The 24,997-nt window shown below is 35.7% G+C and overlaps 1 protein-coding gene across 2 annotated transcripts in view; it reads left to right on the top strand.

Annotated features, from left to right (window-relative positions):
• Nucleotides 1-24,997, top strand: part of CFAP54 (cilia and flagella associated protein 54) — a 355,515-nt gene that overhangs the window by 111,022 nt on the left and 219,496 nt on the right. For both annotated transcript variants that reach the window (XM_064376848.1, XM_064376847.1), the window contains 7 exons: nucleotides 692-818; nucleotides 3,630-3,741; nucleotides 4,096-4,196; nucleotides 12,072-12,302; nucleotides 15,998-16,140; nucleotides 18,340-18,521; nucleotides 20,112-20,339. In XM_064376848.1, coding sequence (XP_064232918.1) covers nucleotides 692-818; nucleotides 3,630-3,741; nucleotides 4,096-4,196; nucleotides 12,072-12,302; nucleotides 15,998-16,140; nucleotides 18,340-18,521; nucleotides 20,112-20,339 — 1,124 coding nt within the window. The remainder of the gene's footprint in view (nucleotides 1-691; nucleotides 819-3,629; nucleotides 3,742-4,095; nucleotides 4,197-12,071; nucleotides 12,303-15,997; nucleotides 16,141-18,339; nucleotides 18,522-20,111; nucleotides 20,340-24,997) is intronic.

Below are 24,997 nucleotides of genomic sequence, written 5' to 3'. Positions count from 1 at the left end.
TCAGTAGCTTACACCTATAATCCCAGCACTTTGGGAAGCCAAGGCGGGAGGATCACAAGGTCAGGGGATTAAGACCATCCTGGCTAATATGGTGAAACCCCGTCTCTACTAAAAATACAAAAAATTAGCTGGGCATGGTGGTGGGTGCCTGTAGTCCCAGCTACTCGGAAGGCTGAGGCAGGAGAATTGCTTGAACCAGGGAAACATAGGTTGCAGTGAGCTGAAAGCGTGCAATGGCACTCCAGCTGGGTGACAAAGTGAGACTCCCATCTAAAAAAAAAAATGAAAAAAAAATATATATGAAAGTGAATTTCAAGTTTAGCTAATAAGAAATGGCAACATAATTGATTAATTTAGAGTCAAATATAAAACTTAGCATTACTAGTTATGATAATTATCAACAATTTTTTTCCCTGGTCAGCCATGTGTTGGAAGTGACCTTAATGAAATCTTTCTCAATACTAAGATATTTAGAAAATAAATTTAATATAATCTGTAAAGGATTCATTGGTATTAGAAAAACAATAGTTCACACTACATTTATTCCTATATACTTTTTAAAATGGAGAAATCTAAAAAGCAAATTAATAAACTTGCCTGTTGGAACAAAATGACTATTAGCACTGGCCACCCTTCAGTACTAATAATTGAGTATATTGGTAACTATATGTGAACTTCCTTGTTTTTGCAGTTATGAAATTTAAGCAAAAACCAAGATTTCTGGAATTCTTTACACAAGTTATGCTAAAATGCATGAATGAGGAAAAATTTCACCTTATGGTAGAGATAACAATTCCTGTCCATGACTTCTTGAAAAGGTACTTGCAATTATCAGTTTTATACATGTTAACAACTTTAAAAAATGAGTAACATTGTCAGTTTTAAGAAATATAAGGTAGATAAAAAAGAGAGTGGAGTACATACAGTTCAAACTACCACCTAAGAGATAGCGAAAATTCATATCTGTGTAAATAAATAACTAAAAGTAAAAAACATATATGCAATGAACTCACAAATGAGAATAGAGCATGTTCAGATCTCTAGCTGGAGATAGATTAAGTCTTTTGCTATTGAGTCAGGATGGATAATAGTATCTCTAGGTCATCAGTTCTTTCTCACACAGGGTTTTGGGTCCAGTTTTGGTCATTTACCATGTTTCTAATTCTTCTGTGGTAACAAATAGAGCCATTTGTTGGGGTTTCCATTTGTATATGTGAAGAGGGAGTTCCTCAAATAAAAGCAGTAAACCTTAAAGCTGTCCCTTCTATTCTCTAAGCCTGAATGATTCTCTTGGCTCCCAAAGAAAATGATAGTGCCTCACATCAATTATGAGAGATGCCAAATGAATCCAGCTTTTCTTCTAGCAATGGAGATGGGGTTTTCTTCACTGGGCATTGATCTATCCATCCCATTTTAATAAAAGTAAACATTAGTGACATGAAACTTATTTTTGAAATGGTGGCAAAAGAGAAACATTCACTTAAAAACATACAGAAAGATATTCCTAAAATAGGTACTTCATTTATTAGAACAGAAGCTTAGAGTATATATGTACTTCATATTTTCAAAAAATCAAAGGAAATTGCTTACATTAAATGAAACAGGCCATGATAATAACAGAATTGGTCAGAATTAGAGTTTAAAATTTTTCAAAAAGCAGCTAAAATTAGATGTTTAGGAGGGTTAAATAATGTTCTTGAGTCCAAAGAAAAACAGAAGATAACTTTCAGTGTGCAGGCAAATTTGGAGGGCTGGCTGTGGAAGTCTAAACTAAGGATAAGAAATATTCTGAAAGAGGAGTATAAGGTTATAATACTGTATTTATACTGTACTTTTCTCATGTTCGGATATGTTTAGATACATAAATACTGACCATTGTGTTACAACATCGTCTACAGCATTCAGTATAGTAACACACTGTACAGGTTCATAGTCTAGGAGCGATAGGCTGTACTATATGGCCTAGATGTATAGCAGGTGATACTATCTAGGTTTGCATAAGTACACTCTATGATGTTCACACAATGACAGAATTGCCTAAGAAAGTATTTCTTAGAACATATCCCTGCCATTAAGTGACACATGACTGTAAAAATAGTTAAAACAATTAAGAAGTCATCAGTAATATTGCTTTGCATAAAAATTTAAAAATACTATTTATCAAAATGGAAAGCAGTCAGTCAGAGCTCCACAAAGCAGTGAACAGATCAAGGAGTAGAGGAATTTAATTTATTCAGTGGATGAAGGTTCTGCTGCACATGAAGGAGAATGCTGAGATGGTGGCAAAGACTGTAGTCTAAATGTGACCTCCTCGCCTTCCCATCTGTTTCTGGAAGAATGTAGCAACCACATCAAGCACCCTGGTAGCAAGAGAGAGAGAGAGGAGAGGCTGTAGAGAAGAAACCTAGCTGGTTGGAAATGAAAGGCTGGCCCAGGCTGCAAGTTGTGGAGGATGGATCCCCAAGTCTCTTATGGTCATTGATCAAAAGTTTCTAATTTAGGCAGCAAAACATTTGCCCAAACGAATGTCAACTAACTGGGAGATTCTTAGGACTGCTACAACTGAGCTGGGGTTCTAGGCAACCATGGGATTAGGATCATTTTCATCAAAACTGAAGCAAAGGAACCAAGATGGATTTAGGTCAAGTTCCAACCCCTGGAACTAGCTATCCAGACTCACCCCGTCATTTCATTAGCCTTGCATTAATGAGACCCTACATTTTGTTCAAGTTTGGGGATCCCATTTATCATGTTAAGCAGTTTTGCTGTACCTGGCTAGTACTTACCGAAGAAATATAAATTCCAAAAATATAGAAATTTCAGGAAAAATAGGCAAGTATCAATAAAGGGACAGTGTGAGGCTATCATACTGGGAAAAGGTGAGCTCAGCTCCTGTTAGTATTCAGAGGGCAGCAGTGGCTGGGAGCTTGCAAAGCATGGAACCAAAGAATTGAAATCTGTTGGAAGCAAGGAAGCTTGTCTAGGGTTACTTTTACAATATTCTCTGAGTTGTAAGAGAAGAAGTGTCCATGTTACTTTATTTTCAGTCCAATTCTGTTCTATCTACATCATGCCTTCAACTCCTCTTTTTTTCCATATAGAAAACCCTGTAGGAGCTTTTATTATGTGATTATAATATATAACATATTCTCTCATCTATTGTGTAATACATTTTAAAACTTATTCAGTCTCCTGTAAATAGACATTTAAATTCTTTCTAATTTTTTATGATTATAAACAGTGCTGCAAAGGACATTCTTATACATCTGTCCTTATGCATGTGTGAGAGTTTCTGTAAATATACAGGGCTGTAGTTTCCAAGATATGAATATTTTAACATTATTAGATATTGCTAAGTTGCTGTTAAACTTTCATCAATGCTGTGAAAAGTTTCTATTATTCAACATCTTCACTGACACTCACATTTTATAATATGATTTACATTTTACTCTTTTGAGAGACCAGCTATTTCTTGATGAACAGAGATATCACAGTCTAATTTATGCATAGGACACAAGCAGTTTTGATATTCTTGCATAATTTCAATGACAACCTTAAAGACATATTACTTTGGGGTAGTTCTGTAAATTTTTGCAGGTCTTTTTTACTGACTTTATCTTTTTTGTTAGGAGAAATGAGTCTCTACTTGAAATAAAAAAAGTGAAATGTAAGGACAGTGCTTTAAATAAAAAAGCAAACAAATCTTTAAAGTTCAAAGCTGCCGTAATGGAAATTGGAAGAGTAAGTTATTTATGAGTTTTGAATTTTCATTACCTAAAATTCAAAATCATCTAGAGATGACTGGCAACATTTAAAACTCATTATACTATGAAACAGAAGGATATACCAACAACCATATTTCATAATTACACAATACAACATAATTTTTAGATCAACATAGATATTGTTATAATCAGATTTTTTTTTTTTTTGTCTACAGGGGTACTTCTGGTACCTTTGATAGTAATTTTAATTGAGGGTATAAAGAAACTACTTTATTTCAATGTCAAGAGATAAGCATTAGAGTATGAATAAATTATACTACTATGTTCAAAGTTTAAATTTAACATGTAATATTTTATCTCCTCTATTAAGAGTGCAGAAATGCAACAAAGAATAAGAAGTAAAAAAAAGGAAACTCTAAGAGATCTCATTTTAAAAAATCCAGCTATTTCTGAAATGATGGCACATGAAAGGTATTAACTAATTAATTCAATAAAAGATTACTTGAGCATGACTATGTTTTGGGCATTGTTTTGGGTACTACGGATACACTGGTAAACCAGATAGGTGAAATCACTGCCTTTAAGGAACTTAAATACTAATGAAAGGAGCATAGTAAACACGTAAATCAAGAAGACAGTTAAAAATGTTGATAAATGTTATGAAGTAAATGAAATAATACAGAGTATTTGGCTTGGCATGAAGGTGGTGGTGGCAATAGGTAGGGTGGTTAGAAGAACAAATTGGTAAATTAATTATCAGTGAACCTAAAGTTCTTGATTATAAAATGTGTTATGGCAAAATGTTTAGTTTCTATTTTTATAAGTACACATTATAAGTATGCATGTATAAGATTTTTTATTCTTATACATTCTTTATATATCTTACCTTCACTATATGTTTTTCTATACCTGTTTAGTGATTTTGATTTTAATTTGCACCACATAGATATTAATAGAACCAATTCTGCTTTGTTTTTATTTGCATTTGCCTGCTATCTCTTTGATTATTCCTTCATTTTCTTTATTTAAATTGTGACATATTTTAGATTGGTATAAAAATAATAAAACAACTATGCAACTTAAAATGTAAAACCTTTCAAACACAATCGAAATCCCTGTGTACCCTTCCTGGTATGCATTTCTGTTTTCCTCTATCCTGGAGATAATACTATCCCAAAATTTGGCATTTATCATGCTGATGAGTGACTTTGTATGTCAACCTCATATGTATATAGCCTCAAATAATGCATGGTATAATATTTTTCAATTTGCTTTGGAAATTTACTTTTTTCTCTCAATATTACATTTGTGATTTTTTTGAATGTCAGTTATACATAAGTCTAGTTTATTAATTTTACTGCTGAATGGTATTTCATTATATACCAAGTATCATATAATAAACAAATTATATAATAATAGTATAATGCATTGTATTTATTGTATACATATTTATATATGCATAATACATATACATAATTATAAATAACATAAAATAATTATAAATAATTTAGCATATACATAACATAATATAAATAATATGTAAATATATATTTATTACACATATATCATATTATATATTATACATTTTAATAAAAAATTTTTAAGTGATTTATTCAGTCTCCCATAAATAAACATTTAAATTCTTTCTAACTTTTCACTGTTATAAACAATGTTACAAAGGACCTTCTTGTATGTATCTCCTCATGCATGTGTGAGTTTCTGTAGGGTAAATACACAGGGTTGTGGTTTTCAAGATAGGAACGTTTTACCATTACTAACTAGATATTGCTAAGTTACTCTTACATTTTTATCAATGTTGTGAAAAATTTCCGTTATTCAACGTCTTCACCAACACTTGATATTATTATCACATTTTTGTGGAACTTTGTGGTGTGAAATTTTATCTCATTGTTGTTTCAGTTTTCACCTCCTTGATTCCTAAGGGTACGCATCTTTTCATATTTTATTAGGGCCGAGAGTTTTTCTAAAAATTGTTTTAGCTACTCTAGGATCTGTACCATTTCATATACATTTTAGAATAAATTTGTCTGTAATATGAATTTTAAAGATCTATTTCTTGTACCATTTCATATACATTTTAGAATGAACTTGTCTATAATATGAATTTTAAAAATATATTTATTACTTCCCTCCTAAGTACTATATTTGCTTTGGGATTCAGGATGAAGCCCTTTATCACATTTAGGAAATTGTCTTCCATTTTTTATTTTCTAAGAGTTTTGTTATAAATTGTGTTTAATTTTATTGAATATTTCTTTTTCATTTTTTTCTTCTTTAATATGATTGTGTGATAAACTGCATTATTACATAAATGTTAACTCATGTGTTTTTTGCTGATACCACTTCTGACACAAACCCTGTGCTGTTTTTTAGCACCAACCAATCTCCAGCACCAACTGAGCCTCCCCATATGCACTTCATCGAATTTCTCCTTAGGATAACATCTTGTATAACCATAGCACAAAAAGGCAATTAGATGCTGATGCTGTCTACCTAGAGTTAGCAGCAGATCCCACAAGTTAAAGGGCTCAGTCCCACAACACTGCCACCACTTCAGAGGCCAGTCACAAATATGATACCCAGGATAGCCACACTGCTTTCTGACTATAAATTCAGAGATTCCCTCCTCAGGTTTGAAAACTTGTTAGAATAGTTCACAGAACTCAGGAAAATACTTTACATGTTTACTAGCTTAATATAAAAGATGCAAATGAATAGCCAGATCAAGAGGTATGTACTGAGGGCAAAGTACAGATGGGTCCTGAGCACAGGAGCTTCTGTCCCTGTGGAGTTGGGGACACCACCCTCCTGGCATATGGTTGTGCCTACCTGGAAGCACCCTGAACCTCCTTGTTCAAGAATTTTTATAACCTGGCTTGCAGCCACCCTCCCCTCCAGGAGGTGGGAGGGGTGGGGCTGAAAGATCTCACCCTCTAATCATGTATAAGATAACCCCTATCCTGAGGCTATCTGGAAGCTCCACCCTGAGTCACCTCCTTAGCATAAACTTATATATGTTCCACAGGGACTTTGTGTGAGTAACAAATTTCTTTCACTCCAGAAATTCCAAGCATTTTAAGACCTCTGTGCCAGAAATCAGGGGACAGGTACCAAATGTATATTTTTATTATCCACACCACACTTGCACATTTTTACCAACAGATTCAATTTCTTTGAGATTAATACATCTCTTTGAGTCTGTAATCTTGAGTTCCTTTTAATGAATTATATTTTTCTAAAAAATTGTCCATTGTATGAGTTTTCATATTTATTGATAAAAAGTTATACCCTCTTATTACCTTTTGACTTTGTGCTATATCTATAGTTACATCCTGTGTTTCATTCCTAAGTTCATTAATCTTTGTCTTCTCTCTTATTTTTATCATTTGTTTTGCCAGAAGTTTGTTATAGAAAGTAAAAAGTTCCTCTTCAAAGTTTCCCTTGTTGTTAAAGAATAATAATAGTAAATGTTTGAAATAATAGTCTCTTTTAAAGACTAACTTTCTTCAAAGCCTTCTTGCTTTTTGCTAGTAACTCTTTATTAAGCCCTATCCTATTTGGCTGTTAGATATAAAGGAATTAAGTACATTCTATGTCCTTGTACTTTAACCAAGATATTTATGTGTCGGACATGCTCACAGGCATGTAGTACATTCTATGTCCTTGTGCTTTCATCAAGATATTTATGTTATATCTTTTCTAAGTCCTTTCACAAGCAACTTCCTCTCCCTTCCTTATTTGGACTTCCTCTTTTCCTTTGTTCTCTGTTGCCTTTACCTATTTAGAAAAGTTTTAAGTTGTTAGCCAGTCGGGTTTAGTTTAGATTGTGAGGTCTGGCTCCAACCAATGGAGATTGGACACAGCAATAAGGACCCAATGAATAATGAATAAATATGCCTGCCTTTCCTTTGTTCATTGCACTCTCGTGGCAGGACTGCTGATGAGTAGTGCTCTTTCTGCAGAAAGTGCAATTACCTTGCTGAGAGATCCTTTGTCTCAGTGCTGAGTTTTCTTTGTGGCACCTAGTACTTGTTTCCAACATCAGTCTAGTTTTTAGTCTTTGTAAAGAACAAAATTTTGTCTTTGTTGATCTTTTCTATTGTCTTAATTTTCTTTTTCATTACCTTTTGCTTTTGTATTTATTACTTTCTACCTTCCTTTTAAACCACAGCTTTATTGAGATAATAAGTCACAAAGACATACAATTCACCCATCTGAGTGACATACTTCAGTGGCTTTTGCTACCTTCACAGAGTTCAATCATCAACACAATCAATTTTAGTACATTTTCATTAACCTAGAAAGAAACCCTGCACTCCTTAACTATCACTCCCCTACATCCAACTCCTTTCCCTCAGCTTGAGGCAACCATGAATCCACTTTCTGTTTCTATAGATTTGCCTATTCTGGCTATTTCATGTAGGTGTAATCATATAATATGTGGTCCTTTGCCACTGGCTTTTTCACTTAGCATCATGTTTTCCAGGATCATCCATGTAGCATGTTTCAGTATTACGTTTCTTTATGGCTGCATAATATTTCATGGTTTGGATATATGACATTTTGTCCATTCATCAGTTGATAGACTTTTGGATAAGTTGATAGACTTTTGGATCAAAACTTTTGATCCACTTTTTGGCTATTATAAATAATACTGCTGTGAACACTCATGTAAAGTTTCAGTTTAGACATTTTCATTTCTCTTGGGTACCTACCTTCTTTCTTTTGGCTAATTCAGTTGTTCCTTTTCTAACTTTTTAGGATGCTTACCTTATATAATTTTGGTATTTTCTTTTGGTGGAAATTGACAAGCTGATTATAAATTTATGACAAAAAAGTGCTACAATTAACTTACAACTGGAGAATGCCTATTGTTTTAAATCATGCATAGAGTGTTTATGCTATTGGCTCTAAAGCAGGTCTCAAGAAATTTCAAGGAATTGGAATCATATGAACCATATTTTATTACAATGCAATTAAGGTAGAAACCAAATTTTGAAAAGTTAACCAAAAAGATCCTATACATTTGAAAATCTGAAGGAGACACTTAGACAAAATTAATGAGGAAAGATTGAAATTACATTCACATGTTGCATAGCATTTTGATCAATGGTGGACTGCATGTACAATCGTGGTCCTATGCAATTATAAAATCCTATTTTCACTGTACCTTTTCTATGTTTAGATGTACAAATACCATCATGTCATAATTGCCCACAGTATTTATTACCCTAATCTGCTGTAGAGGTTTTTAGCCTAGGTGTGTAGTAGGCTATGCCATTTAGGTTTGTGTAAGAACATCCTATGATGTTCAGACAACAATAAAATTGGCTAACAACACATTTCCCAGAATGTTTCCCTGTCATGAAGTGGCACACAACTGTACATTTATAATTTAAAAACAAAGAACTTGCTGGAAATATGGTTGGGATTGCTTTGAATCCAGAAAACATGAACATTTAAGTTTTCTAATCATATTTTAGCCACATCATATATACGTATATGTTATATACATACAATATATATAAATAAATATATTTATATATGTGTATTTATATACAAATATACACAAAACATTTATATATACATATATATAAAAATATATACCATATATATATATATATATATATATATGTTTTTTTGGACACCCAGGTTGGAGTGCAGTGGCACTATCATAGCTCACTAAAGTCTCCTACTTCAGTCTCCTGAGTTGCTAAGACTACAGGCATGTGCCACCACACCTGGCTAATTCTTTTTCTTTTCTTAATTGTAGAGACAGGGCCTCGCTATGTTGCCCAGGCTGGTCTTGAACTCCTCAGCCTAAGTGATCCTCCTGCCTCAGCCTCTCAAAGTGCTGGGATTACAGGCATGAGCCACTGCACCTGGCCTGCAGCCTACAATTTTTACTAAAAGTGTTTTCATTCTTATTTAGTACTAAATGTTTTTAAATTATCTTTATAATTTCTGCTGCCTGTGAATAGATCTTACATGTCTTTTCTTTGATTAATTCCTAGCTATGTTTTTGAAGCTACTGGAAATAGCTTCAAACTTTTAGAACTCTTTGTTTATTGATGGTATGTAGAAATAGAGTTATTTTTGTGTATTGACTTTCCAATCCTTTTCCCCTTTTCCTTTGTCTTCCTTATTGTTCTGGCTAAGACCATCAATATAATGCTAAAACAAAAATCATGTTAGTGGGTATATTTGTCTGATTCCCATTTCATGGGGGATGCGTTCAAATTTTCAACAGTTTATCATTAAGAATAGTGTTTGTGGTAGGTTTCGTTCTGTGGATATTCTTTACCAAATTAACATTATTGTTTATTTTGATTCTCAAATTGTTCTAGATTTGGCTAGCAGGAGCTCTTCCAGGCTAGCTCTTCAGTTTTTGACATGTTTCCATCTTTTTTTTTTTTTTTTTTTTTTAGCTATTTCTCACTTACCACAAGATGTTAATCTTGTACACACTCTGTACAGTCCTGGAATCAATTTATTCCTCTTAGTGAGAAGTGGTATTTAGAATCTTAAGTTGTGAGGGCTATGGATATAGCTTTGCTTCCAGTTCCTCTCAATAGACTGAGCTAGGAAATATATTTGTTCAGATAAATTTATTTATTTATCTAAATGTATCATCTATCTAAACATATATATCTAAATATAGCTATATAAATATCTTTCTAGCTCTCTATCTATATATCTAAAACCATGTATTCTAATACCTGCAATTCCAGTTCACAACCACAGGATACCTTCCAGAGTTTTCTCTTTTTCTAATTATAACTCTTTTCCCTAATGGTGAGAATCCTGGTTCCATTAATGTCAATAAGCTAGCTCATTTCCTTAGGCTAGAATGTATAGAAGGTAGTTTCAGGGTTCCTAAATATTTTTTAATTCAGGTGTTTATCTGCTTCCTCTTATGGCTTCACATCACTGAGCATTTGTGCTGATCATCCTTGTGGAGCTTCCTCTCTGTCTTTTAGGTGTCCTCAGACTTGTTGCTCATAGAGACACAATTCAGGTTATTGGAGCACCCTGAATGTTAAGAACTGTTCAGATGATAGGAGGAAAAGCATCTAAACTCTGTGGACTCGCTGCGAATTCCCTTCCAAGCCACGTGGAGTCTGTCATTACCTTGTCAAGATACCTGGAGGAAGCCTATCCTGTCGCTGATCTCCCTGAACTATCGCACTCTCCGTGGCAGGAAAGATTGTTAACTCATCTTGGTCTTTTGAGGAAAATTGATGTATTCACATGAAAACATGATTGATTTTCATTTTGGAAATTATATTTTTAATTTTCAGGACATAGCTATTAAAAAGATTCACATTTATTAAGAAACCAAATAACGTATCACTAAAACCAACTAAATAATGACAAAAGCCCTAAAACTCTTGGATTAAAAGCACATCATCAATAAACTAAAAAAAATTTAGAACTGAGTCATCAAGTAAACCCTGCATATCAAAAGGAAGCTGCCCTCCTTCCTTTCTTCCTCAAATGTTTCCTCTGTTGCAGCAACATCTGTCTGCCTTCTTCCTATCCATCTTTCTGTTTTTCTTGTATGTGTGTATTTGTGTTGATTCAGATTCTGAACAATATTTGTATAAGTGAACAACATCAGGTAGGATGGTGCTACCAATGGGGTAGCAACATTACTAACAGAACAAAAACATTGAAAATATGTTTGGAACAATATGCTCTATAAACAACTATATAACTACATAAATAGTTGGACTATGAGTTTTGATAGGGATCATTTTAAAAAATGGAATATAATACTTGAAATCTAAACTATTAGCTAAAATTTCAATATTTATTTCTGGAGCATATTGAGTATACAGTTATGAAGTCATCTCATCTATATTCAACCAATGTTTTGTTTCCTCTAGAGTCTAACTAATGTTAGACAAAATTTTGCTGCATTGTTTTTTTCCTTAAGGACCAATACAGAGTAATGATTTTTGTTTAATATTGAATTTAGTTGATGAATGTGAACATCATATCATAATTTTGTTGTCTAATCTCAGTGGCCTTTTGGTTATGAAAAAGAAAAGCTCTGTTTGGTTTGAGCTGAGGACACAGACTTCAGAGAGAGTTGAAGACAATACATGGTGTCTCTGTCCCTGGTACTTATCCCTGTGCCTTTTTTTGCCACCCTGGTTCATATTTTCAGCACTGTGGAAATGATAAATAAGCCAGAAACATTTGCATAAGGGAAGTCAAGTGATTTCTTGATGTATTTTTTTTGACAAATTAGAATGATTTTTTTAAATTAAATATCTGAAAGTTTTTGTGTAATTTCCAAACTTTTTTCTCCCTTGGCAGAAATAAGAGAGCCAGTGTTAGAAAAACAGCACAACGATACCTGATGGATTACTTGAATCCTCTAATATCAAGTTACATTAAAAGAAAGAGGTTCCATCGTGTTTCTCTTGAAGAGATGCCCTGGAGAGCTCAGATGAACCTGTATCTAGCAGGCGCACACTTCAATCTGGTTTTACAAAAGCTGGGGGAGTATGCCAAGATGAAATCTGGCACTTCACATATGATGGTCAGGTATAGTGTATTACTGATGAATAATACTTTTTTAGTTTCATGAGCATGGATTGTATTCGTATGTTCAGAGCTCCAGTGGTGCTAACAACTTAAGGAGGTTTACAGAATTCTTCTATCTTTATACTGGCTGCATTAGTCTGTTCTCATGCTGCTATAAAGAACTTCCTGAGACTGGTAATTTATAAAGAAAGAAGGCTTAATTTGACTCACAGTTCCACTGGGGAGGCCTCAGGAAACTTATAATCATGGTGGAAGGGGAAACAAACATTTCTTTCTTCACATGGTGGCAGGAGAGAGAAGTGCAAGCAGGGAAGATGCCAGATGCTTATAAAACCATCAGATCTTGCAAGAGTCACTCATTAGTATGAGAACAGCATGGGGGAAACTGCCCCCCTGATTCAGTTACCTCCACCTGGTCCTGCCTTTGACATGTGGGGATTATTACAATTCAAGATGAGCTTTGAGTGGGGACAGAGAGCCGAACCATGTCACTGGCCGTTGGTTTATTTCTTTATTTTTAATCTCAGAATCTTTCTCAATTGCATGCTTGTATGTAAGTGATAATTTGATCATAGCTTGAATATGTTTGTTGATCTGGCTTTCACTGCAAGGGTAAAATGTAATATGAATTTTAGAATAGATGTAGATATTAGTAGGCATTAGGCAAATGTCTGTTTCATAGAGGCATAGTTGAAGCCTCTATAAACAGAGATCATATTTACTCATCCAATGTCAACTTTCTATCATTAACTCAACAGACATTTTTAAGCTCTCACTGTCTTTGGCTAAGTGCAGTGGGAGATAAAAATAGAAGATACATATATAATATGAATGCTGTGTAGCCATTAAAAAGATGATGTAAAGTCACACATTAAAAAACAATACTTGTTGAGTACCTATTGGATATAAGGCACTAAGCTAGGTGCAGTGGACATACAAAGATGAACCAGATACACAAGTTAGGGTCTGGTAGGGTATGTCAAAAATGCTCATGAATAGCTTGTAATAAATGGTAAAAGGGAAGTACAAATAAAATCTTCTTTGTTATTAGAAGAAGGCTTTTCCTTTGATTGGAACTAGCAATACACGTTTCATGGGGAGGAGCCACTGGGCCTGGGTCTTGATGGATAGGCAAGGTTTAAAAATGTGCAGAGAGGGAAATAGGCATTCTCAATAGTTGGAAGAACATGAATCAGAGCCCAGGTAGAAAACACAGAATGTGAACCCCAAATAGTCTGACCAAAATCTAGGGTGTATGAAAGAGAACGGTGTGTGCATTTTCTCACTCATAGGTGGGTATTGAACAATAAGAACATGTGGACACTGGAAGGGGAGCATCACACACTGGGGTCTGTTGAGGAGGACCAGAGGAGGGACAGTGAGGGCGTGGGGAGGTTGAGGAGGGGTAACATGGGGAGAAATGCCAGATACAGGTGGTGGGGGGATGAAGGCAGCAAACCACATTGCCATGTATGTACCTATGCAACAATCCTGCATGATCTGCACATGTAACCCAGAACCTAAAGTACAATGAAAAAAAAAGGTAATAATTGGAAAAAAAAAAAAAGCAGTGTGAAATAATTAGAAAAGTAGGTTGGTACCAGATCATGGTGGGTCTTAAAGGTCTATTAAATTTGAGCTTTATTTTACATACAGTAGAAGATTATTGAGGGTTTTCGAGCAGGGCCATGATAAAAATGTCTCTGGCAGCAACTTATCAAATAGATTGGAGGGAGGAAAGACTGGAGACAAGGACATGAATTAGAGGGTATTTATTTCAGTAATCCAGTGAGGAAGACATGCAGGTTGAAACTCACAATAAACTTGATCCCAGTTTCTGTTTCTCCAGAATTCTTGTTAAGCTCACTACCAAACTGAACCTTTGCAAAAATATCTCCGGATAGATCCCTTTCCGATGTGGGCTGGACCAGACTGGCATTCAAGAAGCAGTTAGTTTGCCTGACTGACCTGGAAGGCTTTTGGCAAAGGGAGCCATTCAAGGGACCATGACAGGGGAAACGGTTCGGAACAGATGGGCTTCCTTACCCTTCTCTGAACATTGAGAAGTTTCTGGGCTTCCAGTTGTACAGGACCCTTCATGCATGATCACTTGGGAACACAAAAACATAATGATCAAACCTGTGTCAGTATAACTTGATGCTAACTTCAGTTTTATTAAATCTATTAATCTCAGTATTTGTTATTATTATTTTACTTTCCATAAGTTATTGGGGTACAGGTAGTATTTGGTTACATGAGTAATTTCTTTAGTGATTATTTGTGAGATCCAGGTGTACCCATCACCTGAGCAGTATACGCTGTACCATATATGTTGTTTTTTGTATCTCATCCCCCTCTCATCCTTCCCCTCAAGTCCCCAAAGTCCATTGTATCACCCTTATGCCTTTGCATCCTCATAGCTTAGCTCCCACATATCAGTGAGAACATACAATGTTTGGTTTTCCATTCCTGAGTTACTTCACTTAGAATAATAGTCTCCAGTCTCATGCAGGTCATTGCAAATGCTGTTAATTCATTCCTTTTTGTGGCTGAGTATCCTTCCATCATCTAAATATACCACAGTTTCTTTATCCACTCAATTGATGAGCATTTGGGTTGGTTCCATGATTTTGCAATTGTGAATTGTGCTGCTATGAACATGCATGTGCAAGTATCTTTTTCGAATAATGACTTCTTTTCCTCTGGGTAGATACCCATTAGTGGGATTGCTGGATCAAATAGTATTCTACTTTAATCAGTGTTATTTCTTTTTAAAAATAAGGTCTAGGCATTAAACAATCTTGCATCAAAAATAATAAATAGTTTTGATTTATTTATTATTAAATAAATAAAACTTATTAAAATTATTTAATAATTATTATAAAATTTATTAAATAAAAAATTTTTAATTAAATAAAACTATTTTTTATTAAATAAATAAAACTGTTTATTATTTTTGATGCAAGATTGTTTAATGCCTAGACCTTATTTCTAAAAAGAAATAACAGATTGATTCTCACGCCTGTAATCCCAGCACCTTGGGAGGCCGAGGTGGGTGATCACGAGGTCAAGACATCGAGACCATCCTGGCCAACATGGTGAAACCCTGTCTCTACTAAAAATACAAAAATTAGCTGGGTGTGTGCACCTGTATTCCCAGCTACTTGGGAGGCTGAGGCAGGAGAATTGCTTGAACCTGGGAGGCGGAGTTTGTAGTGAGCCGAGATCATGCCACTGCACTCCAGCCTGGCACCTGGCGACAGAGCAAGACTCCTTCTCAAAAAAAAAAAGAAAAGAAAAGAAAAGAAAAGAAAAGAAATAACATTGATTAAGGACACGTTGCTCTATATAGTAAGCATCATCATTGAGTTCTGTTATAGTCAGGTGGTTTTAAGTTGAAATAAATTGTTGTTTTGGAGTTCACAGAGTGGGCACAGATTTTTTTATTCCCATTTTCAAGGGCCCTTTCAGAGAAATATATATCGATGTTAAAATTCCTAAGAGCAAAATTACATTGTATACTTTTAAAAGTTAATGAAAAAATGTTGGGCTTTGATTAAGTGCCAAAATCCTTCATGATTTAAAAATTGAGAGTACTCACAAATGTTTTAAAAATAAAAATAGATTGCATTTGACAGTTTTAATTCAATTTTGCTTATATTGTTTTTTAATGTGATTTTTTTCCTCTCTTGCAGTTTCAGATCATGTGATCCTAACATATTCTCACTCTATAATTCAGGAACAGTATTACCAACAAGAAAATTGACTGTAGAAAATTATAAAGCAATGCTTGATTTCCTTCTTACAGCCAAAAAAAGAAAGGCCAACTTACCATCAGGTAAAATAAACACATTAGTTTATTATCAAATTACCTCTAGATTTTTATTCACTAAACAACGTAACACACATACACATCACGTACATACAACGGTATATGCACACGGTTTTCCAAAGGACTAGCAATTTAGTTGAGTTTTGATAATTTTGTAGGAAATTCTTGTCTGCTCTATTTAAAAAATATATATGTATATATATATATATTTTAAATGGAGTCTCACTCTGTAGCCCAGGCTGGAGTGCAGTGGCGTGATCTTGGCTCACTGCAACCTCATCCTCCCGGGTCCTCGTTCAAGCAATTCTCCTGCCTCAGCCTCCCAAGTAGCTGGGATTATAGGCATTAGCCACCATGCCCAGCTAATTTTTATATTTTTTAGTAGAGACAGGGTTTCGCCATGTTGGCCAGTCTGGTCTTGAACTCCTGACCTCATGATCTGCCCGCCTTGGCCTCTCAAAGTGCTGGGATTACAGGTGTGAGCCACCGCGCCTGGCCAAAAATTTCTATATTGTTATGATATCATTACATGTATTTGGAAATATGTATTTTGTGTTTTAACCTTACCCAATTTGATTGTTCAGCAAATATAATGTTTTTTATTAAATATTTGTAGCCTCTGGTGGTTCAAGATAGGTAAAGACCTGCTATCAGGTGTTGTTTTAGTGAAAATAAGTTCTCAAGCAAATTTCATAAAGCATACTAATACAAGCAGGCACTCAAACAACTATCATCATAGCTGATTTTGTATTCAGGGGAATCCACCCTTGCCCTAGGATTTTCAACCAGTACCTTCCAAGAAAGCTCACTTTAAGATGAATGAAGTGTTGTTATCTGGTCAGGTGACAGGGAGCTCCAGAAGGTAGAGACATACAGGTAAACAGGATTTGTTTTTTGTGTTTGCTTGTTTTGTTTGTTGAGATGGAGTCTCACACTGTCACCCAGGCTGGAGTGCAATGGTGCGATCTCGGCTCACTGCAACTTCCGCCTCCTGGATTCAAGCGATTCTCCTGCCTCAGCCTCCCAAGTAGCTGGAATTAACAGGCACATGCCACTACGCCTGTAGCTAATTTTTTAGTAGAGACAGGGTTTCACTATGTTGGCCAGGCTGGTCTCGAACTCCTGACTTTGTGATCTACCCACCTAGACCTCCCAAAGTGCTGGGATTACAGGTATTAGCCACCGTGCCTGGCAGTAAACAGGGTTCTTGATCAGGGTGTGCTCTGGTAACAGTAGATGAACAAATCTGACTAATTTCCACACCCCTTCCCTGCAAAGATGATGGAACCTGCACACCTTCTAACCAATAATATGGTTCATTTCACAAATAAAAATTTATTTCTAATACCTTTAGGTGCTTACAAACCCACTTTTATATAGACTTTTAGTAATGACATTTTAAGTGCTATGGAATTTATTGACAACCAGAGTTCTTGGTATGCCAGTTAACTGCCTCAGGAGTGTTGATTTATGTTTGAGGTACTTGGCATGCTTTCTAATTTCTTCTAGGATATAGATTAGGCTTCACATGTACCTGCATATCTTACTATGTATAGTAAAGTATTTGAAAGTGAATTCCATAGTCATGGAGTCTGATTTTTGTATGTAGATTGTAGAATATAGCTTCCCGAGTTTTGTTTTGTTTTTAAACTGTCTGTCTACCTAAGACCTACCATGAAATTGGCAATAGAATATTTTGCTACGGAGACTTACTATCTAATGCAGATTCTAAGAGAAAGTTGGTGGCAGGAGAAAGCCTTCTTTTTTATGCCACACCAGCAGGGGAATGCATGGCCGAGGTTGCTGTGCTGCCTATCTGCAGAGGGTGCAGCTCACTTTCTGATATATGTGTCTTAGGAATGACCTGTTTGGGAGGAAATGAAAGGACAGTGGTATTTTCTATTGTTCCCTTAAAAAACTGTACCTTCTTACTTCTGCATTGTTCATTTTGCAATTGACTTTGTCTGAAATGATGTTCTCTGTATCTCCCCATATAGCTAAATCATGCCCATTCTTTAAGACCCAAGTGCCTCCTTTCTCTAGGAACTTTCCCTGCTTCGTTGTATCTGTCATAATCTTGTCCTTTCTCTAAATTTATGTAACATTTGTTATCTGAATTATTCATTTGATCCTTATCACCTCCTATGTTTTCTGAAACTTAATTCTATGTTTTTAATCATGCCATACCTTATTTTTGTACTGTAGATGCTGAAGAATTTTCTACATTTATTAATTCCAAAATGAGTGATGAAAATATGTCCAAGACACAAACAGTTTACGACTCAGACTCTCAATCAGGTTCTAGTGCTAAAGAAAAGGATCGAGGAGCAAATTTGTGTGTAATGGATCATTTTGTGAAAATCTTTTTATACTGCAGGAGAGCAATGGTAATGCAGTCTTTCTTGTTTGCTAGTGTAGTAGACATAAATCTCAGCCCAACAACTCAGGCGTGTAAGATATATTGTATTTATTTTCTTACTATACATAATTTTAGTTGTGACTTTGAGACCTCATCTTGCTGGGTGTAGCCTAAGTCACTTTTGAGGTGTACCTGCAATGATACTGAGGGCATGCGTTGTCCAGTTGTCAGGCAGAGTGGGGAAGCTGCTTCTTTAGTCACCTGTCATCTATCCACCCAGAGCCCAGGTGGTCTTTGTCCCAGTTCATGCAGTTCCTATGAATGTGCATGCACCTCTCTACTGAGTCATGGGGTTCTTTCATAATGCAAGGGGTTCCTCTATGGGGCTTGATCTCTCTTGGAGGTACCATAGATCAATCTCTTTCTAGCACAGTGAAAGATCTTTCTAGGCTACAGGAAAACCCTGCCCCTGTTGCTGGTCTCCTTCTTCCAGTCACTTGTATGTTCTCTTAAATGCTTTTCTTTCTTTTTCTTTTAAAATATTATATGAGACACGATTAAACCTAGAATTGGAATTGTTAGCTACAAAGAAATCAGTTTCTCTTTTGCATAGCAGGAAGGGCATATACTTTAAGCCTCTCAAGCAATAAGGAAAAATCTGTCCTTTCTAGATAAGAAAGGAAGACGGGTTCACATACGCTCCATGGAGTGGACAGAGTGATTTTACATAATGTAATGTAAGCCTGGATCCCCTGCTTTGACCATGAGCATCAAATCCTAGCCTCCTGGCCTCCAGCGTCAGGGCCCTGGAAGAGCTGGTCTTGAGCACCTTGAAGAACTGAGCTCCTCTTACTCTTGCTGTTGTTTAGCCCACTCCCAGGGGTCAGTGGTCTTGAGAACCCTTAGCTTGTTCCATCCATCCTGAGCCCTCAGTTTCACCTTGCTGTTCCCTGAGCCTCATTTGCTGTTCCCCGAGCCTCAAATGTTCTCCACCCAACACCCCCACTGCCACTTTCACATGACTTGTTCAACAAATGCTACCTCATCAGAGAGGACTTCTTTCACGACCACCCTGTCTAAAGTAACTGTTCTGTCATGCTCTATCAGGTTCCAACTCATTTCTGCTTTATTTTTCTTTATAAAAAAACTTATTATTGCTTGGAATTATGTTTTTATATATATACTTTTCTAGTGTTCAACTTCCCAGATGAACGTAAGCAGCATGAGGGCAGACCCAGTTTCCCTTACTCATTGCCGAATTCCTAGCACCTAGAACAATGGCATTTTTGGAGTCAGATGACTGGTATACAAATTTGAGTTCACTGCTTAGTAGACTCATGACCTTCAGCAAGTTAGCCTTGCTGACCCCATGCCTCCACTTCCTCATCTGCAAATTGGGTAAAATACTAGTGCCCAGTGCGCACTTAATTTATGGAAATTTTTGTTCAAATTAAATGAGATAATGCATATAACACAGTATCTAACTCATGTAAGTTACACTAAAAACGATGTTAGTTATTTTTGCTATTGACATAAAATTTTTGCAAAAAGTTGAAGTTGTTCAGAGATCTGAAACTTTTGGAACTTTGGAGTCTTTTAAATTTTGTATTTGTCATAGGTTCTTGCTCATCGTGGTGGCTATTGGACTCTGCTTCAGAACTGCTGTCGGGCCTTTTGGAACTTTACTCAGGAACTACAAATACTTCTTAAACAGGGAGTGGATATTTATAAAACATTTCCTATTAGCCAAGATGGTTTCCTCTGCACCTCTGTTTTACCATTCTATATGGGAGCAGAATTACTTATTGACATGCTAATACAACTACAAAATACCAATTCAATTAAGGTAAGGACACTTTGGTAATTATTTTTATTATATTCAGTTAAAAATATCTTTGTACTATGCATCTTGGTATAAGTAGAAAACGATATTTTTCTTGCTTTCTCATTTGGTTTTGCCACATTTAATTCGCTTCTCATTATAATTTTGTTTACAATATATAACTTGCATTGATGTTAACTAACAATAGCTTAGCCTGAAACTTCAGTTTGTGGCAGGGAAGGAAAGTAACATTAATTTAACTCCAGCCCCTACATAAATTAGCCTTAATGCACTTAATCCTTATAACAATTTTTTGACAGATAAAGATATAGATTCCAAGGAAAATCACATAGCTTGAATAAAGGTGGGATTGGTTGATCTTTATTCCACGGCTTTATCTGTCCTGTACTATTATTCTGGTCTGCTGGAATTTACAGCCATTTAAAAGTTATCACACTGTGGTTTAAAGCGTGGAAGTAAAATAGAAGTAATATAAATGTAATATAACCTAAACACACTGAAAATTAGTAAACACATACACACGTTGAGCCATGAGGCTTAAAACATTTCTAGAGGAAAATATTTGGCAATGGCAGAAAAGATAAAGAGGGTAAATAAAAATAAACTATTAAGTTTTTTACACTTTATATAAAGTGGTACAATATTAACTCTAAATGGAATGTGGTAAGTTAAGGATGCATTTAATGATCCCTTGAGTAACTAGTAAAACAGAGCTATAGCTGAAAAGTCAATGAAGTAAGTAAAAGGGAATACTAAGTAATGCTCAGTTAACTCAAAAGAAGGCAGGGAAGAAGGAACAGAGGAACAAAAAACATGGGACAGGCCATGTGTGGTGACTCACTTCTGTAATCCCAGCACTTTCGGAGGCCAAGGTGAGCAGTTCACCTGAGGTTGGGGGTTCGAGACCAGCCTGACCAAGTAAAAATACAAAATTAGCTGGGCCTGGTGGTGCATGCCTGTAATAATCCCAACTTACTCTGGAGGCTGAGGCAGGAGAATTACTTGAATCCGGGAGACAGAGGTTGAGGTGAGCCGAGGTTGCGCCACTGCACTCCAGCCTGGGCAACGAGAGTGAAACTCCATCTCAACAAACAAACAAACAAACAACACAGGACAAAGAGAAAACAAGTAGAAAACATTCACTCTAACTTAATGACATCAATAAAAATATATAATATGAGTGGGTTAAAGGTGCCAAATAAAGGGTAGAGATTGTCTGACTGGATAGAAAAGCAAGACACATGTACCTGTCTACTGAGAGAAGCACTCTTAATATAAAGAAACAGGTAGATTGAAAATAAAAGTAGGAAAGAGATGTTCCATGAGAATAGTAAAGATAAAAAATTTGATGAATCTGTATTATTAGATAAGATATTACAAATCAAGGAGTATTATGAGAGATAAAGAGGGACATTTCATGTTAAGAAGAGGCCCAATCAGGAAGATATACCAATCATAAATATGTATGCACCTAATAAGAAAAATTCAAAATACATTCTGGACATCCACAGCTTGAAGAACTTCCTGGATGATAAACACATTGATGTGTCAGGAGGATGCCATGCCCTGATTCCACAGGGAGAGGGCATGGAAGCTCTGTGAGCCTCTCAGACTTCACCCCATGTACCTCTTCATTAGGCTGTTCCTGAGTTCTCTTTACAGTAAAACTGTAATTGTAAGTACAGTGCTCTCAGTGAGTTCTGTGAGTCATTCTAGTGAGTTACCAAATTGAAGGGGTTATGGAAACCCCTGAATTTATAGCTAGTTGGTCAGAAGATTAGGTGACCTGAGACTTGCGGCTGGTATCTGAAATAAGGGCAGTCGTATGGAGGCTGGAGCCCTTAAATCTGTGGAGTCTAATGCTAACTCTGGGTAGTTAACGTCAAAACTGTGGTATAGTAAACCCAGGTGGAATGGAGACAGAGCACAAGTGCACATGGTGTGTTCACCAAGATGGGTCGTATGCCGAAATGCCAAAGACTGAACTCTTGAAGAGTATGTTCTTTGACCATTACAGAACTAAATTACAAACTGATTGCTGTAATGTAGGAAGAAAAATCTCTAAATATATGAAAATTAAATAATACAATTCCAAATACCCCATGAGTCAAAAAAGAAAGCACAAGAGAAATTAAAGAATATTTGAAACTAATTAACAACACATCAAAATGTATGGCATTCAAATGAAGTAGGGCATAGAGGGAAATTTATAGCTTTAAATGCTTAATAGGAAAGAAAAAACATAACATCAATTAAGTGTTTATACATCAAAAAAGAGCAAATTAAATCTAAACTAAATAAAAAGAAAGGAAATAATAAAAAATAAAGGAAATGATAAGAGCATAAATCATTTAGATAAATATAAAGCAAAAACAAAGTTAATAAAGTCAAAATTTGACCTTTTGAAGAGATAAATCTAGTATACTCAGAAATACTGATGAAGAACAAAAGTGAGAAAAGCACAAATTACTGATATTAGTGGTGGAGGAGGGACATAATGACAAATCCATTAGATATTAAAAAAGGAAATATCCATTTTTGTTAACAAATTTGATAACTTAGGTGAAATAGACGTATTTATTGGAAAGCACAACTTAACAATATGACACAAGAAGAAACAGAAAATATGAATTGCCCTAAGTATACTAATTAACTTGTTTTCGTAATCAGAAACCTTCACATAAAGAAAATTGCAGACCCACAATATTTCTCTGGGAAATTTGAGCAAACACACATGGAAGAAATAATAAATTTTATACCAATTATTTTTATTTGTTAAAATTTATAGGGTATATGAGACAATTTGTTACATGTATGATCAAGCCAGGGTATTCAGGGTGTCTGTCACCCAAATACGTACATTTTTGTGAAGTACAGTCATCCTACTGTATCAAACATTGCATTTATTACTTTTATCTTATCATTCCTTTAACTTACTTGTCTTCATTCTCTCCCCTCTCCTCTAACTCCTACCCTTCCCAGTCTTGGTTATCTACCTTTCCATATGTTCACATTTGTTATGTTATCTTCCATATCTTACATAACTGTTATATATTATCTTCAATATGTTCACATTTTTTAGCTGCCGCATATAAGTGAGAGCATCCAATATTTGTCTGTTTGTGTCTGGCTTATTTAATTTAATTTTTTTTTTTTTTTGAGACAGAGTCTTGCTCTGTTGCCAGGCACTAGGCTGGAGTGCAGTGGCCCAATCTTGGCTCACTGCAACCTCTGCCTCCCAGGTTCAAGCAATTCTTCTGCCTCAACCTCCCAAGTAGCTGGGACTACAGACATGCGCCACCATGCCCAGCTAATTTTTGTATTTTAATAGAGACGGGGTTTCACTGTGTTGGCCAGGATGGTCTCGATCTCTTGACCTCATGATCCGCCTGCGTCAGCCTCCCAAAGTGCTGGGATTACAGGTGTGAGCCACCGCAACTGGCCCAATTTTTTTTTTTAGAAATAAGACCAGCTTAACCCTAACAGATATCAACTGGAAAAGTATGAACTAATACCCTCATGAACATAGACACAAAACTTTTAAATGAAATATCAGCAAATCAATTATAGCAATATATAGAACATGCAAATAATGATATAATATGTAAAAATATACAAATATATGCAAATGATGATTAGGTAAGGTTTATCCCAGAAATGTAAGACTAACATTTGAAAATCAATCAGGCCAGATGTGACAGCTCATGCCTGTAATCCTAGCACTTTGAGAGGCCAAGGCAGGTGGATCACCTTAGGTCAGGAGTTTGAGATCAGCCTGACCAACATTCTGAAACCCTGTCTCTACTAAAATTTCAAAATTAGCAAGATGTGGTGGTGGATGCCTGTATTCCCAGCTACTTGGGAGGCTGAGGCAGGAGAATCACTTGAACCTAGTAGGCATAGGTTGCAGTGAGCTGAGATCATGCCATTGCACTCTAGCCTGGGCAGCAAGAGCAAACCTCCATCTCAAAAAATAAAGAAAATCAATCAATATAATTCACCATATTAACAGGTGATATGGTTTGGCTGAGTCCCCACCCAAATCTCATTTTGAATTCCCAAGTGTTGTGGGAGGGACCTGGTGGGAGATAATCGAATCATGGGGCAGGTCTTTCCCATGCTGTTCTCATGATAGTGAATAAGTCTCATGAGATCTGGTGGTTCTATAATGGGTAGTTTCCCTGAACAAGGCTCCCTCTCTTTGCCTATGGCCATCCATGTAAGATGTGACTTGCTCCTCCTTGCCTTCCACCATGATTGTGAGACTTCCCCAGCTATGTGGACTTGTGAGTCCATTAAACATCTTTCTTTTGTAAATTGCCCAGTCTTTATCAGCAGCATAAAAACAGACTAATACAACAAGATGAAGAAAAAGTATATGACCATTGACGTAGATGCATCAAAAGCATTTGCAGAATTTAGAGTCCATTCATGTTAAATCTCAGCAAACTAGGAATAGAAAATTTTTTTAAACTAATAAAGAGTATCTACAGATAATTTAATGCTTAATGGTGAAATGTTATGAGCTTCTTTGTAAGAATGGAAACAAAGAATGTTGGCTCATAGCATTTTTATTCAACATCATGCCAGAAATCTTGGCCATTGCAATAAGGCAAGATAAAGAAACAGAAGGCACGCAGATTAGAAAGGAAGAAATACAA

The sequence above is a fragment of the Aotus nancymaae genome, unplaced genomic scaffold (genome assembly GCF_030222135.1).
Source record: "Aotus nancymaae isolate 86718 unplaced genomic scaffold, 86718_ANA_hifiasm-v0.15.2.pri h1tg000016l, whole genome shotgun sequence".
NCBI lineage: Eukaryota > Metazoa > Chordata > Mammalia > Primates > Aotidae > Aotus > Aotus nancymaae.
Note: the sequence above shows the minus strand (reverse complement) of the source record. Positions and strands in the feature narration are given on the sequence as shown.